Here is an 18,027-nt window from a genome sequence, read left to right on the forward strand (position 1 = left end):
ATGCCCTAAGCAAGCAGTGCATTCTGACAGATTTGATTGGTAGGACTTGAACAGGGGCGGTAGGTGTGATCTCTGTGGACTGGGCAACTTTCTTAAAATCTTGGTGTAAGGTTTCTTTGTCAAGGAGTCATTACATCTTCAGTTTTCCTCTTTCCCTTTTAATGTTTGTTTTCTGTATGTGCTCTTGAAAGTTTCTTTTGTAACTATATGCTCTCTAGGATGTCTGAGAGAAGAGGGTTCCTCAAAATGCTGGTGAAATAGGCTGACATTGGAACAGGTATTCCTGATGAAGAGGAGTTGGAGGAAAACACGCTGGTTACCTAGGACTGCAAATTCTACTGTGTATCTCTTCCATGTTGCTGCACTTTCTTTGCTCGTTTTGTTTTGCTAAATACGTTTGTTATGTTGGTTATGCATATTGCAGAGAAGGATAATGCTTTTCCTAGTAACAGAGTAGTTCTTCAGTGTAATTTCTGAGTGTGTCTCTTTTCACTAGAATATGGAGAACATAAGTGGTATGCCAAACCATTTCCACTGTTACTGGTAGGTACATAGTGTGTAAAGGTCCACGGGGAGAGATTAAGTAATAATACTGCTCACTTGCAGAAGCACTTCAGGGACAAGAGCAGACCTCTCCTTCCAGTTCACTAAATTACTCAGTAAAATTACTATTGGATACAGAGCTGATGGCTAAACATACAGAAGTGTCAGGCAAACTACTGAGCTTCTGGAAAAGATGGTATTTCTAATACCGTATTCTCCTTTGGTTTAAGATCTGGATCCTTTTTCCTACTTGATGGTACATCTGAATGTCCCCTTAGATGTCATGCCCTGAACTGTTGCCTGTCTTGGGAATGCATCACTTCTGTGATTTGAGACTATCCAGGATTTAGGTTACAACTGTGAGCTAGTTGCAGTTGATGCGCAGCAGGCTTGGTGCAGGTTCAAGACTTGATGCTTTCTGTTGGAAGACAGCTGTAGTACGTACATGCTACATGTTACATACGTGTATTACACACGTGTAATGTGATAACTGCTTTCAGAGCAATGTATTGTTTATCAACATCAGCAGCAATAATCGGGAAGGAGTGCCAACGGATTGCAGAACAGGACCATCACAGGGACAGTGTGCAGTTTTAACTCTTGCATACTTATGGATACCAAGATCAGTCTGACGATTGCTTTTCTCTTGCACATGTAATTTACCATGTTAGTGCTTTGTAAGTTTTAGCAACAAACATGTAACAGGCAATTTAGTAATCCAGTGATGCTCACCCCTACCCCCAATGTAAGTGTTGTGTTGCTTTTTTTTTCCCCAAAGAGATGCTCGGGCTAGTGAATGTTTGCTCCCTGCTTGTGCTCCGTCCCTGCTGCTAGTCTGTTTTCCTATAAGGTCACATAGGCACATACCTTACAACAAGTAGATAACCATAAACTATGCTTCTGAAATAGTATACTCCCGTCCCTTGGTGCTACCGTCCTCGTTTTGCATTTTAAGATTAAGCATTTGCGCCTGCTGAGCTGTATGTCCCGGGGTTTTGAGCTTAGTGTGAAGTACAAGACAGCTCAATTAGATCATTTGTCATGAGGATTTGAAACGCTATAGGTACGTATTATATGTGTGTAAAGCTTTCATCCTCGCTGGCCTTACGAAAGCTGCTCTGGCTCTGCTGGAGGAAGAGAGAGGCGGGGGGGGCACCTTTCCTGCGAGCAGCCCGTTTCTCGGGGCAGCAAGCTGGACGGCCCAGCGCCACGGGCGGGTACGGCTCCTCCCGAAGCATTAAAAAAGCCGGTTTCCATAGAGAGCGCCGCTTGTAAGGCAGCGGCTGAACTACCTGCGCGTTAACACACCTCGCGGACGTTTACAAGAGCTACGCAGCGTGGGACGTGGCCTCCCCCTGCCCATGCGCCGCGCCTCAGCTCCCCGGGAAGGCCTGGGGCGGGCGGCTGCCGCCTGCCCGGAGCGCCGGGCCCGCCGCCGCCGCCGCCGCGGGGACCCTGCGGGCCGGCCCCGCTCCCGGCCCGGAGCTGCCGGCGGTGCCGGGGCCCTCGCGGCGGGCGCGGCCGGCGCGTCACTGCGGCGCGTGGCGTCACTGCAGCGCGCCGGCGGCCCGGGGAGGACCCGCGGGAGGGGGCGGGGCGGGGGCGGCGACGGCGGCGCCTCCGAGCGGGGAAACGAAACCGCTGGTGGCGGCGCAGGAACGGGCCCGCGTCCCCTCCGCGCCGCCGGGAGACGGAGCCGGCCCTCGCCGCCCGCCTGCCGCCGCTCCGCCTCATCCGCTGCCGTGAGTGGCGGCCGCGGGCCTGGCGCGCCGCTGTGCGTCGCTCCCGCGGGCTCGCTGCCCGCCGGCCCTCGTCGGGCGCCCCGGGCTCTCGGCCCGCCGGCGGGGCCTCCGGTGCCGGGGGCGGGCGGGGCCGGCGGGGCCTCCGGTGCCGGGGGCGGGCGGGCGCGGCTGGCTGAGGGGGGCCGTGAGGCGCGGGCAGGGCGGGCGCGGCCAGGCCCCGGCTGGAAATGCAGCGGGGACCCGGGCTGGGGGGGGGGACGGACCTCGAGGGGAGGCAGCGGTGAAGGAGGAGCGTGTTACCCGAATAAAAGAGTATCTCGGGGAGAACGGGGAATTGCTCTCACACCGTTAGACGTTAGCCAGGGAGAAAACCCAAACCCTACATCGACACAAGAGCAGATGAGTATGAGTTGGCTGGAAACGAACGTCTGCTAGAAGGCAAAAGATCTCAGCCATCGTGTAGTGAAGTTGTGGGGTGATCCTGCAGCCAGGGTCATGGGGATGAATAAAGTAATTGGTCATAAGCTGCCCTGTATATGTGGGCAAACATATATGTATTTGTGGAAGTAAGTTTGATAACAGGGTTCAAATTGGTCACCGGGGGCTTCTGTATAGACTAATAAACACCAATAGGTTTTTATTGCTTTTTATCAATAGATGGTAGAATTAGATAGTGCTCTAGGCATCAGTGCCTTTTAATTTTCACCTATTTTCCTGCTACTTGGTCCTTGCCCTCTGCAAGCCTTCCCAGCTGGCTTCTGTTCACTCAGTCTAAAGTGTTAGTCCATTCTCTGGGTTTGCACAGGGTTTATCGGCACGTCCAGAAGCTTGCTATCTTGCCAGTGGTTCCTAATAAAAAACAACAGCCCCACCCCCAACTTGAGCACACATATTTAATAAAGTACTGCTACAGAAGTAATGTAGGAAAGCTCTTTTATTAACATTTGCAGAGGTGAGGTCAGACGTGTTCTGAGTCTCCTGTGAGAAATTGGTTCCACCTTGCATGTTCTCCATTAGATTGGTCTTACTTCCTCATTTGTTCGGTGTGGTTTGATAAAATATTTGATTCAGGAGTAGTAATCAACTCATATTTAAGCTAAGTGCTGGCGTCTGGCTTGTCTTCATTACTAGCATTTAATGGTAAATAGGTTGTAGAAATGATCTGAAATTCAGTTCATCAGTAATAGGGAAGCTTCTGCGCAGACTTGGTGTTTGTTTAGTTAGACTAGCTATTAAAAAGGGTGGGTGCAAAAGAAGCCAATATTTCTACTTGCAGCAAACTTAAGTTGAGAAGCATAATACTGAATAGTCCATAAAACAAGCTATGCTGCTGTGCTTTACTCATCGGCATACAGGAGAAAGTTAATTTGCTTAATGTTAATACGATCATCTTCTTTCAGCAAAAATGAAGAGAAGGACAGAACCTGAATTTAGCAGCCCCCAAAAGAAGCAGAAGAAGAGGATAGAAGACTTGGGATTAACCCTCAGTTCTACTTCAGATGATGAAACTCAGTTTAGTAATCATACTACTCAAGGTAAGGTTGGAGATAAGATGTATGCTGCTGCAGGGAATCTAAATAATAACTAGGATTTTTTAGATGTGCATTCAATTCCTAATCTATAACCTGAACCTAAAGAGTATACTCTCTCTTTAGGAGAAAAACTATGTTATTTCTGTTCACAAACGAATTGGTGTGAATTTTTTTTAAGCTCTTTTATAATCTCATGTGAACAGTTTGGTCTGGGAATTGTATGAATTCAGACATAGAAAATAGAACTTGAGGTAGATGACAAGTGCATGGTCCGAAGCAGTAAAGATTCTTTTAATTTATGAGAAGCATTCATCTTTTCAGTCTCAGTAGTTACTTCTGTTTTGGAAACTTTCTTTATGGCACAACACCCACAACTCACTACTGAAACGTCTTGCTTCCTCATAGTTTGAAAAATAAGAATTAAAAAAATCTGTAACTTTTGCAGATGGGAGAAATCGATGTGAATACAAAGGACAGTTGACTGGGACTCCTGCATTGTAACACCATCTCTTTTGTGGGCTCGGTGTGATTTTTAGGGGGACAGGGGAGTTGTGAGGGCTCACAGGTGTTTGGTTTCAGAAAGAAAAACTATTTCAGAGTTATCTGGATAAATTGCCTTCTTTTTCCTCAAGTCAGAGTATGCTTTCTGACCTGGAGCTTTGTGTATACCAAAGATGAGACAAGTGCCCTACACAATTGGTATCGCTGTTGTGGGGTGCTTTAAACTCTACGAGAATGGTACTTCAGGTTGCCTCATGGTCATGCCTACTACTTCTGAGTTTTGGGATTTCCTGTGGTCATGAAGTGTTAGTGAGAAAGCACCTGGACACATAAAGAAGCCTTCATCTTGTGAAGATGAGTTGGGTCAGTTTGGGAGTAGTTGTAGTAATGGGATATGGTGTGTATACCTGTCTGGCAAGGTTGGAGGCGAGTGAGGAGGTTAGAGGTGCCGGGTGGGAGAGCTGGGGTAGGGAATGTTGTGTGCACTCAAAGCTGAGCTTAAAAATTGAATATTCTCCCCCCCATTTTGATTATTGAGTTCATATATGGATCAAAATAGGCTGTGAGCCTTAATGTGTAAGAAACAAATTGATACAGTTCAAGGACAGCATTTTGCATAGGGTTAATTGTTTGGTAGTTGGTTACACCAGTTGTGGTTTCTGATGAAAGAAAGAAGGTTGGGGGAGGGAAGTGATTTGAGATCTGATCTCAGCTGAGCACAGCCTAGCAAATGTTAAAAGCAAGAATTGTTGTGAAGGGACTTATCTTGAGATTTATGTAGTGGGTATTGTGTTTGAGGCACATCACGAGCCTCTGGAAAATAAGACACAGCTCAAAAGCGGGTAGCAAAGTTAGTTGAAGCTGTGTATTGGAGAAGCAGAAAGCAGTAATTGACCCCAAGGCAAAATCCTTTGTGAACCTGTTCATGTCTAAGAACTTTGTAAAGCAAAGAGAAATGTAGCTTGTGTGACAGATGTTTGTAAATCAAGGTGGGTATATAATACTGCAAACACAAGTTAAATCATAGCTTTCATTGTCTCGAGCTGGGACCCTCGAAGATTGGTACTGTAAAACTCTAGCATAGTAGTTATGTGAAGACACAGTCCTAAATTTTAAAAGCTGATAGTTCAGCAGCAAGGATTGAGCACACATTAAAAGGGTTTTAACTTGTATTTCACTGTGGTGTCTCTCATTTTTACTTTCTTGTAATGGCCTTTCTTTACTAATTCTGCAATTGTTTCCTGTTACTTCATTGATGCTTAGTTTTCTGTAACAGGAAAATACAGAGATCTGTGAGTTGGGAGAGAAATAATTGTTTTTTTCTTAAATCACAAAAATATAAGAGAAGTTCAGTCCTTCTTTAGAGGTAGTTATAATGTCTTTTTCTATGGAGTGAATAATTCCTTTTTAAGTGATAAACAGAAAAAGATTAACTCTCTGCTAACAACAATTCTTCACATTATCTCAGGGCAGCGTATGAGGTTTTACTTCTCCTAGTTGTATGAAGTAGCACAGGGTGATTTCTAGCACTTGGTGAACAAGGGAGGCTCAAGAGGCAGAGGTTCAGTGAAGACTGTGGCTGTGCTTGCTGTGGGTTATTGCTCCAGTAGTCTGTATGGCCTGCCCCACGGTGTTAACTTTGGTGTGACTGATGTGGTGCTAGGCAGATTTCAGTAGGAAATTTGTGCCATTGCTTCATCCTTGTAGTAATAGTACCACAGGAGAAGTGGAAGGACTCAGTGGGTTGTAGGGCCTCCCTTGCTACCCACCTGGTATGGAGCAGGCCATGAGACAAATGATATGACTACCATGATTCCTCCCCAGATCCCAGTTACATCCAGCCCAGAGCAAATGGGTTTGGGCATCTCACAACTGTAGAGCAGCAGCAAGGACTATACAGCTCATACAGGCTGTTCCTCCTAAGTAGATCCCAGGGTGGAACAGGGCACAGGCAGAGCTTCATTGTTTGGTGCCAATGAATGCTCTGCTGCATCAGTTTCAGGTGACTTTCAGGTGACGGAAGTTTGTTTTGAGTGCCTGCTGTGTATGGTGGTACTTCTGACCTTGATTGGAGCATTGACTTCTTCCTCCAGCCTTTGTCTCTATCAGGGCATTTTTAAACTATATTGGTGTCTTCTGATGTTATTTTTCACTTGGGTTTGTATGCATCAGTAAACTCCACAGGTGAAAAACTGTCTCGTTTGCTGTAGTGATTTTGTGGATCCTCACTACTGAAGTGGGTAGTGGAGCCAAACTAAGTTTAATGTGGGGACTAAGGGATTGAATGCTCTCTTCTTTCTGCGGTGTTGGCCATGTGGTTGATGCCTGTGTACTTGATGTATTTTTTTTTAATTAAAAAAAATTAATCTTAAGTTAGGGATGCGTTTACACCTGTAGTTAGGTAGGAAACTGAGGAAAATCCTGTGTTTCATCAGGGTGTCAGTAATTGTCATTATTCTCAGAAGAGAATCTCTGTGGGCTTTCTCAGCAACTCAGGATCGCTGCAAAGCTCAGAGACACCACAGTGTGCTGTTGTGGCCATGTTGTGGCCTGCTCTGCTGCAGTGATGGGGTTTGCTCGGCCCTTTGGGGGGCCTGGAATCCATTGACTCAGAGAGGTTGTGTGTGTCCCTGAGGCAAAGGAGCAGATGACCAGGTATTGGTTCCACGGGGTATTTTATTACACCTGCTTGCTTCCTGTTGCATATTTTGGATGCTGAAGTGTCCTCTCTGTGTGTGTGGAGAGGATTTAATGAGTCACACTATATAGTTCTTCATGAGATTACAGAGTTGTCTGTCTTCCATTTTCTTTTTATTTTCATACTCTATTTTCTTCCTTTCTCTTTTGTTTTCAGAGTCTTCCAGTAGCAGCAGTGGGTCTGACAGTGAGAGCGATGAAAAAAGACCAGTCTTCAGCAATGAGTTCAAGCAAGACTCTCTTGTGGAGGGTACTTCATCTCGCTACTCAATGTATAACAGTGTCTCCCAAAAGCTCATGGTAGGTCAAAATAGTTTTGGACCAAACTATTAAGACCTGATGAAAGCAAAGTGAAAAGTCTGTTTTAAAATAATTTGATTCTGATCCTCCTTGTAGCAGGGTTCCCTGCTTCTTTGCCAGCTACTGAGTAACTGGGGGAGGCTGAGAGAGCGTGGCTGAAGGGGATCTGTTAAAAAAGAAAGTTAATTCATGTTCAGGGCGTAGGAGCAGGGAGGTGAATGTGAAGGAAAGGATCTCTGGGCCAGACAGGTTGCTGAGCTTTAAAAAGCATGTGTCATTTTGCAATGCTTGAGTTGACAAATGCCTTGTAAGAAAGGAAATTCTGTGATTGACATTAATTCGGTTGGTCTTGGAGGCTGGCTGGCATACCCTTGTAGAATTATTACATTAATTATTAAGGTATTTTTTCTTTCATGTAGTGCCGCTCTCCTTTATGTAGGGCTGGAAATTTCTTGGAAAGACAGGGAGTTGTGAATGATAGTGGCTGTGAAAACTAAACTTTGGTTGTGTTTGCCAGCACCTTGATTACACTGGATTAGTGTGGGGAAGAAAGTACTTTTAGGAACTTCTAAGGAAATGGTTGACTGTCTCGTCTCACGGTAGTCCCAGATTTGGCAACTTGTCCCTGAGTTTAAAGGCAACAGTAGGCCATAGAGAAAAGGAGTCTTTTTTTGGTGTGTGCTGTTACACTTACTTCCTGATGCAAACTTCATTACTGTGGTATTGCGAGTATCTCATAATACTGAAAGAATTTCTGTTCTTGCTCACAGAGAAACAAAAATGTTATTTCCAAGGGTAGCAGAGAAGATGAGATTGTATAGTTGTGTATTAATTGAAATATGACAGGAAGTTTGGAACTCAGCAGGGGACTGAATTTGGGTCTCCTTTTGTCCTGTGCTGGTGCTGTAATATCAGGAGCAGGGGTCAGCAATCTTTCCATGGTGGTAGGCCAACTTGTAGCTGCCTTTGCCAAGTTAGAAGTCCAGTCTTTGGCAAGAAGCTGGGAAGTGCTAGCTGTTACTAGGAGTGGGAACAGGGACATATTACCTTTCCAGGAGGTGGAACGCTGCTGGCCAGCAGGATTGTACCTTTACGTGAAAAAAGAGCTTTCTGGCTGAATTCAAAACTGAATGGGATCCAGAGGCTGAGAGTTTTTGTTTGTGCCCATCTGTAGTTAAATCCTGTTGCTGATCATTCAGCGTCTGTCCATGTACGTTTTTGGCAACTGTCCTTCACTTGGAGACTTCTATCCTGAGACAATTAGCAAACGTGTTTTCAATCAACACAGTACAGGAACTTTTACTACTGAATTTGGGAGGCTTTGTTGGTAAGGCCTCATAAATTTGAATATAAAGATTGATGTGATATCAAGTCAGGGTGAACGATTTGGTACCATTAGGTAAGTAAATGAAAAATAGTCCTTGATTCCTAGATGTTCAAAATTCTGTCCTCAGAAAACTGGTGTTTAACAGGCTCGGTGTGTGTCACGTTTGGTGTATGTATTTCAAGGTCTAATTCAGAGCCAGGTTGCAGAGGCAATGGGAAAACACTGTGTACCTTTGTGTAAAACCTGTCAGATGTTCTTCTGTTGTTTCTCATACAGATTGGTAGTAAACGATGTTTTTGTTGATTCTCACAGGAAGGTGTATATGGATAACATTCATTCAAAGTGAAACTTAATCCTTAAGTCTTTTATTTACTTATTATCTTGTAGATGCATACTGGAGGGAGTGAAATTGACTGCATTCATGCTTTCTGTTGTTGTTCTCTTGTTGCCAAAATTTAAGAAGAGAAAAGCCTGAAAACTAGCAGTTAATGGGCGTATTTCTTTTAACTTAAGAGGTGGGAATGTGTTTCAGGAGCCACATGTCTTGCATTCTTCCTCTGAGTTTTAGGTGAGGTTTTAACTGATGCTTGAAATGTATGTGGGTGCATGTTCACAACAAAGAAAATCATCACAACATGAAATTTTTCCTGTGCCAGCATCTTTTGTTTTATGAACTTTCCATGCTTACTGAACACTGTGATGAATGGCTCCAGGCTCCTCACTACTTCTCCCTCTGAGCAGGCTGTCCCCACGTTACTGAACCTTTTGTAATTTGCTGTCGTCTCAAACATCATTCTTCAGATCTAGTGGGTTTTTGTGTGTCCTGCCTCAGTGAAGTGAACACACTGTTAAGTCCTGAAAGCCACAACTGAGATGAAAAATGCTCAATGCCTTCAAGTCACTTCAGGGTGATGTGCTGTTTTCCCTGCTAGTCTTTGAATTCAGTAGTAGTACATAAACTCAAGTCTACTTGCCTCACTGTACTCCCCTTGCTTTCTTTATAGGCCAAGATGGGCTTCCGTGAAGGAGAAGGTCTGGGAAAATATGGCCAAGGCAGGAAGGATATTGTTGAGGCCTCTAATCAGAAGGGAAGGAGAGGCTTTGGTCTGACACTCAAAGGGTTTGATGGGGAGCTCAATATTGATTGGCAGGACGAGCCAGAGGTAAGTATTTCCTGTTTTGAGTCCCGTTTGCTGTGTTCAGGATTTGCTCTCTGGGAATGATGTTTAGTGTTGTCTGATACAATTGGCAACTATTAAGTGGCTCTGCTGGGTAGACCCAGGCCTTATTTTGTCCCAGAACAGCATGGCAAAACTTGTTTTCTGTCACAATATTAATGTTCTGGCACAAAATTGGCGTCAGATGGATTGTTGCTGTGGTCTGTAGGATTTGCTTTTGAGTTTGCAGTAGTGAATGTGATTGAAAATTGTTATCAAGCTCTTTTGGATTTACCCTTTTAATTTTGTATATAATTTTTCACACAAGTATAGGTGATTTTTTTTTTTAAATCTTGATGTGTTTTAATAGTCCCAGATAAAATGCTCAGATGTTCTATTCCTGTGTCTTCTCAAGCTCTTCAACAGGGAAGAACATTAGGAAATAGAAATCGTAGATGGGTTTGCGTTGGAAGGGACCTTAAAGATGATCTAGTTCCAGCCCCCCTGCCATGGGTAGGGACAACTTCCACTAGACCAGGTTGCTCCAAGCCCCATCCAACCTGGCCCTGAGTGCTTCCAGGGATGGGGCATCCACAGCTTCTCTGGGCAACCTGTTCCAGTGCCTCAGCACCCTCATAGTGAAGAATTTCTTCCTTATACCTAATGTAAGTCTACCCTCTTTCAGTGTAAAGCCATTACCCCTTGTCCTGTCACTATCCTTGTAAAAAAAAAAAAAAAAAAGGCCCTCTCCAGCTCTCTTGTAGACCTCCTTTAGGTACTGGAAGGCTGCAGTAAGGTCTCACTGGATCCTTCTCTTCTCCAGGCTGAACAATCCCAACTCTCTCAGCCTTTCTTAAGAGGGGAGGTTTTCCAGCCCTCTGATCATCTTCGTGGCCCTTGTTCTGACAAAGGCGTGTCCTTATGTTGGGGGCCCTAGAGCTTAACACTGTACTCCATGCTGGGTCCTCATGAGAGCAGAGTAGAGGGGGAGAATCACCTCCCTTGACCTGCTGGTTGTGCTTCTTTTGACAAAGCCCATGATACAGTTGGCTTTCTGGGCTGCATCAACCAGCACCTGCAAGTCCTTCTCGGGCTGCTCTCAATCCATTCTCTGCCCAGCCTGTATTTGTGCTTGGGATTGCCCTGACCCACATGGCCTTGCTGAACTTCACAGGGCTCTCATGGGCCCATCTCTCAAGCCTGTCGAGGTCCCTGTGGATGACGTCCCTCCACTGCGTTGACTGCACCACACAGCTTGGTGTTGTCAGCAAACTTGCTGAGGGCACACTCAATTCCAGTGTCTGTGTTGCTGACAAAGACGTTAAATGGCGCTGGGCTCAGTATTGACCCCTGAGAAATGCCACTTGTCACTGATCTCCAGTTGGATGTTGAGCCATTTACTACAGCTCTTGAGTGTGACTGTCCAGCCAATTCCTTAACCCCTGAGTAGTCCCTCCATCAAATCCCTGTCTGTCCAGTATAGAGGCAAGTGTGTCGTGCGGGACAGTGTCAGATGCTTTGCATAAGTCCAGGTAGATGACACTAGTTGCTCTTCCCTCATCCACCAATGCTGTAACCCTGTCGTAGAAGGCCACCAAATTTGTCAGGCATGATTTGCCCTTACTGAAGCTGTTCTGGCTGCTGTAACCAATCACCACCTTATTTTCCATGCGCCTGAGCATAATTGCCAGGAGGATCTGCTCCGTGACCTTACTGGGCAAAGAGGTGAGGGTAACCTTTCTGTAGTTCCCTGGGTCTTCCTTATTTCGCTTGTTAAAAATGGAGGTTATGTTTCCCCTTTTCCAGTCCTTGGGAACTTCATCAGACTGCTACGACTTCTCAAATATGATGGACAGTGGCTTAGCCACTTCATCCACCAGGTCCCTCAGGACCTGCATATGCATCTCATCAGGTCCCATGGAGTTTTGCACTTCAGGTTCCTTAGATGGTCTTGAACCTGATCTTCTCTTGTAGTGGGTGGTTCTTCATTCTCCCAGTCCCTGACTTCTGTGACAAGCGGTGTGGCTGGAGCACTTGCTGGTGAAGACTGAGGCAAAGAAGTTGTTGAGTACCTCAGCCTTCTCGGTATCCTGGGTAACCTGGTCTCCTGTTTCCTTCTGGAGAGGGCTCACATTTTTCCTCATCTTCCTTTTATCACTGAAATACCTATAGAAACTTTCGTTGTTGCCCTTGACATCCCTGGCCATATTTAATTCTGTCAGGGCTTTAGCTTTCCTAACCTGATCCCTGGCTCCTCGGACAGTTTCTCTGTATTCCTCCCAGGGTACCTGTCCTTGCTTCCACCCTCTGTAGGCTTCTTTGTGTTTGAGTTTGTCCAGGAGCTCCTTGTTCATCCATGCAGGCTTTCTGGCATTTCTGCCTGACTGCTTCTTTGTGGGGATGTGTCACTCCTGAGCCTGGAAGTGGTGATCCTTGGATGTTAACCAGTTTTCTTGGGCCCCTCTTCTCTCCAGGACTTTATCCCATGGTACTCTACCAAGCAGATCCCTCAAGAGGTCAAAGTCTGCTCTCCTGAAGCCCAGGGCAGTGAGCTTGTTGTGTGCCCTCCTCGCTGCCCTAATGATCTTGAACTCCACTATTCCAGCGTCACTGCAGCCAAGGCTGCCCTTGAGTTTCACATTCCCCACTATTCCCTCCTTGTTGATGAGAACAAAGTTGAGCATAGCACCTCTCCTCGTTGGCTCCTCTCTCACTGGGAGAAGGAAGTTATCATCAACGCATTTCAGGAACCTCCTGGGTTGCTTAGGCCCTGCTATATTGTCCCTCCAACAGGTGTTGGGGTAGCTGAAGTCCCCCATGAGGACAAGGGCTTGAATGTCAGGCTGCTGCTGTCTGTCTATAGAGGGCCTCATCTGCTCAGTCTGCCTGTAGCAGACCCCTGCTGTAATGTCACCTGTCCCTGCCCTCCCTTTAGTCCTGACCCATAAGCTCTTGGTTGGCTCCTCATCCATCCAGCCACTCCAGCAGGTCATTGACGTAGAGGGTGGCACGCTGCCTCCTCTTCCTAAAGAACCTTGTCCTTCCATCCCACCATTCCAGTCACAGGAGCCGTCCCACCACATCTCCGTGATGCCAGTAAGATCATAGCCCTGCAGGTGTGCTTATGTGTCTAACCCCTCTTGTTTATTTCCCATGGTACGTGTGTTTGCATAGGGGCAATTAAGTTGGGCCATGGCCCTCCCCTTTGAGTCTGACTTACTGGCTGGAGTGGCCGGAATTCCTTTGTGCTGCCCTTCAGGTGCTCTCCTGCTGACCTGCGATCCCTCTTCAGGCTCTGGGCATCTATTGTTGGCACTGGCATTAAACTGGTAGGAGTGGAATGGATTGAGGTTCCCCTCCCCTGGCAACTTTAAAGCCAGCTTGGCTGGTGAAGGTGTTGTCAGGAAAGTAAAGCCCAGTTTGGATGATATTTGGTGTGAAACAGCTGGTGTATATTTGTATTTAAAACAAAAAAAACCCAAACCACAACACTGAATCCTAGGGATCTGGCAGCTGGAGAGTAAGCCAGAAGGTCCCAGCCATTGTTAGTCAAGGGCACCAGTGCTTGTCAAGTGATATCTGGTGCATGTTTTAGTACTTTGCTCTCCATTCTTTGAATTGCTTTCAGCAGTTGAAAATAACATCAGAGGTTATTCACTGAGAGTCAGGAATTTGAGACCTGTTGTGTAGGCTCATTGGTTTAGATCTTATTCTCCAGTGTGTTTCTACAGCTCACAGCAGTTAAGTGTTCTGTATGATTGATAGGTTTATACTGCTATGATAAATATAAGAAGGTTAGTAGATGTTGGCAGCCTCTCTTTGTGGAGGAGTAGCATCACTTTGATCTTAACTGCTAAACCAATTCTTTCCTAAGATTATAAAAATTGTTCGAAGCCTGAATTAAGTTGTGGAATGAGGGAGCCTTTCAGAAAGAACTGGGAGAAGAATGTGTAAAGCACCATCAGGAAGTGTGGGGTTTTTTTTGGCAACTGTCTCTTGCAGTGTCTCTGAAATGTACCTTGAGAGTAATAGGTTTTTGCATTGTCTTGATTATGAGACTCTAATGAGAGGAAAGTGGTATGTTTTTTTTTGTGGTGGAGTATGTTTTTTTTAAATTTTTGTTTCATGGTGGTTTGGTTTGGTTTTGTTGTTTGTTTTTTTTTTTAAATTTTGAATCCAAACAAGTAAGACATGTTTTAGACTAGGAGAAAAAAACCTCTGTGGTTGGTCCTAAAGTCATGGCGTAACCCCTTATGCTAGGATTGGGAGGCAGACTTCTGGGGAGCAATTAGTTGTTAGATTTTGCTAGCAAAACCATCTTTGGCTCTTCCCATGTCTTGTGTTTACAGCCCAGTGCCTATGAGGAGGTGGACTGGTGCCTTGAGTGTACCACAGAAATCCCTGATGCCCAGGAGCTGAAGGAGTGGATGACTGTGGGAAAGGTAATTTTTTTACAGCTCAGTACTTACCAGCCTAAGACCATGCAGGACTGCTCAGCCTGAAACAATTGTCTTGTCAAAGAGTTGAGGAATAACCTGGACTGGAGGGAACCTCTGGAGATTACTAGTGCAGCTTCCTCCTTAAAGCAGGTCCAGTTAGATCAGGTTGCTCAAGGCCTTGTTTGGTTGAGTTTTGAGTAACTCCAAAGATGAAATGTCATAACCTGCTCCGGCATCTGTTTTAATGTTTGATAACCCAGAGGACAAAGGAAAATTTCTGTATGGCTAATTGGCATTTCTTGTTTTGCAGCTTGTGTCCATTGTTTCTCGTCCTTTCACTGCCCATATCTAAGAGTTTAGCTCACTCTTCACTATGTCATGCCATTAGGTACTTGTGGACAACAACAGGATCTCCCTTTCTCCACTCTGAACAAACTGTTCTCTCAGTCTCTTCTCGTACACCAGGTGCTTCTGCACCCATGTCATCTTGGTGGTTGTCCTGCTGGGCTAGCTTCAGTATGTCTGTGTTGTACTGGGGAGTGCTAAACTGGATGCAGTATTCCATGTGTCGTCTCAAGATACCTAGTGGGAGAATAATTCCTCAGCCTGCCGCTACACTTTTGCTAGTACAGCCTCTTATGTGGTTGGCAGCATTCATCCATTACTGGTACACATTGCATTCTGAAATGACTGATACCATGTTTGCTAATTGTTAACTGTGTTCTTGTCCTGTTCCAGAGGAAGATGGTGATTGAAGATGAGACAGAGTTCTGTAATGAAGAGCTCTTACGTAATGTCCTGCAGTGCAAGGTGAGTCCCCTTCATTAGAGAGGAACTGAAGTTTTGGGAAAGCAAGTGAAATAAATAATTGAAGAGGATTGGGTAGTTTGCTTAAGTGATTGGCAAGAGCTCAGAACATCCTCTTTCGTTTCCTGCCACTGGTATGACCTAGCTCCTGGTTGTTACTGTCTGTTCAGCAACCTGTTTTACACCTCAGCCTTCAAAGAGATAAATGAAAACAGTCTCCCTTTCTCAGTCCAGCTGAAAAGCTGAAGACTTGTATAAGCTAAGTAAATGAGCTCCTTTTTGTTTCTTGGGTCTTCCCTCTTAGATTTTATCATGCCGTTGTAAATTGCAGTGGAGAGCGAGCATATGCATACGCGTGAGAGAAATACCTTAGGCTGGGACTGCTTTTGCAGTGGCTAACCATATTATCAGGCTCTGGAGTGATTGGTACAGAGTTCTTTAGTGTCACTAAGTTTGCTTCAGAAGTGGAGTGGCTTAGAAGAAGGGTGAATATCATTGTGATGGAAAACCACTCTGTATTGGTGAACTAAACCCTGCACAGAGTTTGCTGTCTAAGGAGAAAGAAGCATGAGGAGAGGAAATACTCGTGCCTACCTATCCCTCAAGTCTGTGCCAGGTCCAGCTTAATTTTGTTTCTGTTTGTGCAGAGTGTATTTGATGAGCTGGATGGAGAAGAAATGCGTCGAGCCCGAACAAGGTCTAACCCCTATGAGATGATCCGTGGAGTTTTCTTCCTGAACAGGTTTGCAGAACTTCTGGTAGTGTAGCCCTGTTCCCATTTATGTCCACTTTCAGCCTTGGAAGCCAAGGCTGAAACTTAATAGATACCTATTTACGTGTTCACAGGGCTGCAATGAAGATGGCAAATATGGACCATGTATTTGACTACATGTTTACAAACCCTAAGGACTTCCATGGGGTGAGGGCCTCTCTTTAACTTTCAAGCAGCGGTGCTTTCTCAGAGAATGGAGAAGGTGGGGAGAAAGGAGAATCTTTAGGATACTAGCTGGGAAAACAGGTGCTTGAAAGAGACTTTCATGACTGAGTAGTGCAGTTTATGGTGTATCTTGCTTGACTGATGGGAGCTGTTACTGGGTCAGTAGAACTTCCTCAGTTTCCTTTTGCAGAGGCCTTTAATAAAGGAGCAAGGTGCAGAGCTGCTCTACTTTGCTGATGTCTGTGCTGGTCCCGGGGGCTTCTCTGAGTACGTCTTGTGGAGGCGGAAGTGGCATGCGAAAGGCTTTGGCATGACCTTGAAAGGACCAAATGATTTTAAACTAGAGGACTTCTACTCTGCTTCCAGTGAGCTCTTTGAGCCTTATTATGGTATGTACTGCATGCATGAGTGTTACCTGATGTTTTTGCTTATGCTGCAGCTTCTGTATTAGAAGTGGGGCTGGTATTGATACCAGCATGGGGATCTAAGAGAAGCCTGTTTTATAGGGAACCATTTTGCAAGGTAGAAGGGGGCTGTCATCTGGGAAAAAGATTGAGATTAGTGAGCTTGCATATCAAGTCACATTTCCGCCCTGATTTCCTCTTTGCCCTGGGAATGCATAATCGTTGATACTTGAGTGCTTTGCTTATCTGAATGTAGTGGAGTGCTTTAAGATTGCTTGACAATATTTTTCCTACTTCACTGATGTCAGCCTGAAACACAGTGAGTGAGGTGACTTATCATAGAATCGTTTGGATTGGAAGGGACCTTAGAAATCCTCTAGTTCCAACGCCCCTGCCATGGGCAGGGGCAACTTCCACTAGACCAGGCTGCTCCAAGCCCCATCCAACCTGGCCTTGAATGCTTCTAGGGATGGGGCATCCACAGCTTCTCTGGGCAACCTGTGCCACTGTCTCACCACCATCACAGAAAAGAATTTTTTCCTAATATCTAATGTAAATCTACTCTCTTTCAGTTTAAAACAGTTACCTCTCATCCTGTCACTACACTCCCTAATAGAGCTCCCTAATAGAGTCCCTCCCCAGCTTTCTTTAGACCCCCTTTTAGGTACTGAAAGACTGCTAAAGTCTCCCTGGAGTCTTCTCTTCTCCAGTCTGAACCACCTCGGCACTCTCAGCCTGTCTTCACAGGGGAGGTTCTCCAGCCCCCTGACTTGCCCAAAGATCTGTTAGCAGTGCCAGCGATAGAAACCTTACTTGACTGGCAGTATGCTTCTGTGTCAGACCTCCCTAGCTCTCTTTTGATAGTTGATCTTGGGCTCTTAGTAAAGGTAAATAAAACAGATTTGGGCTAGAGGCTGTATCTGAATCACTGTGACTAAATGTTTCTTAATCCAAAGAGGTTTAAGCTATTATGTTTTACCTTACTTTGAAACAGACTAAGCAGGTGTACACAGACAGCTGCTGCATCTCACCTCATGGATGGTAACTTGTTAAGCTTGCTGATAAGTTTGAGCCCTCTGTCTGCATAGCTTCTAGAAATAGGAAGAGAAATACAAGGATTGCTAGCATTCCTGTTGCTTAGTGCATGACGGAAACGTGGGTTTGACTGTCTTGTAGAGAGGGGAGGGTGTTTGCTTTTCCATTGTTGTGCTTCCTTCTCCACCCCCCAGCACTTTTGACACCTGACCGTGAACTCTTATAGAACGGTTTGCGCTTCAGGATTAGATCTGTTAAAGCGAAGGTTCATGGCAAGGGCAGCAAGGCAGATAAACGCTTTGTTTTAATGGTTGCAGCATTTGGATCTTCATAACTCACTGCAAACTGGTGGTGTTATGGAGAAGGAGATACCTGGAGAAATGAATAACCTGATGACTTTGATGCATTTTCTTGATTCCTTTCTGTCTGTTACACGATAAAGTCTAGTGAGATGTGTACAAACTGTCCTCCAGTGATAGGAGGGAAGTATACTGCTGTGACACCTGTGTTGTGAAGAATGGTAACAAATTCTAGTGTCACTTCACTTACTGACAGGCTGGTTGATGAGGAATTTAGTTATCAAAGCACTATGATGCATCCTGATCT

The 18,027-nt window shown here is 45.4% G+C and overlaps 1 protein-coding gene across 2 annotated transcripts in view; it reads left to right on the forward strand.

Annotated features, from left to right (window-relative positions):
• The first annotated feature begins 2,135 nt into the window (after nt 1–2,135).
• The window catches only part of CMTR1 (cap methyltransferase 1), a 31,785-nt gene continuing 15,893 nt past the window's right edge, over nt 2,136–18,027 (forward strand). The window contains exons 1-9 of one of the 2 annotated variants that reach the window (XM_037405089.1): nt 2,136–2,285; nt 3,686–3,820; nt 7,173–7,315; nt 9,647–9,805; nt 14,149–14,241; nt 14,977–15,048; nt 15,693–15,787; nt 15,892–15,964; nt 16,173–16,371. In XM_037405089.1, coding sequence (XP_037260986.1) covers nt 3,691–3,820; nt 7,173–7,315; nt 9,647–9,805; nt 14,149–14,241; nt 14,977–15,048; nt 15,693–15,787; nt 15,892–15,964; nt 16,173–16,371 — 964 coding nt within the window. In that variant the 5' untranslated portion in view covers nt 2,136–2,285; nt 3,686–3,690. Of the gene's footprint in view, nt 2,286–3,076; nt 3,238–3,685; nt 3,821–7,172; nt 7,316–9,646; nt 9,806–14,148; nt 14,242–14,976; nt 15,049–15,692; nt 15,788–15,891; nt 15,965–16,172; nt 16,372–18,027 lie in introns of those variants that run through there. The other variant, XM_037405091.1, reaches the window with a different exon arrangement.

This window comes from Falco rusticolus, chromosome 12 (genome assembly GCF_015220075.1).
Source record: "Falco rusticolus isolate bFalRus1 chromosome 12, bFalRus1.pri, whole genome shotgun sequence".
NCBI classification, from domain to species: Eukaryota; Metazoa; Chordata; class Aves; order Falconiformes; family Falconidae; genus Falco; species Falco rusticolus.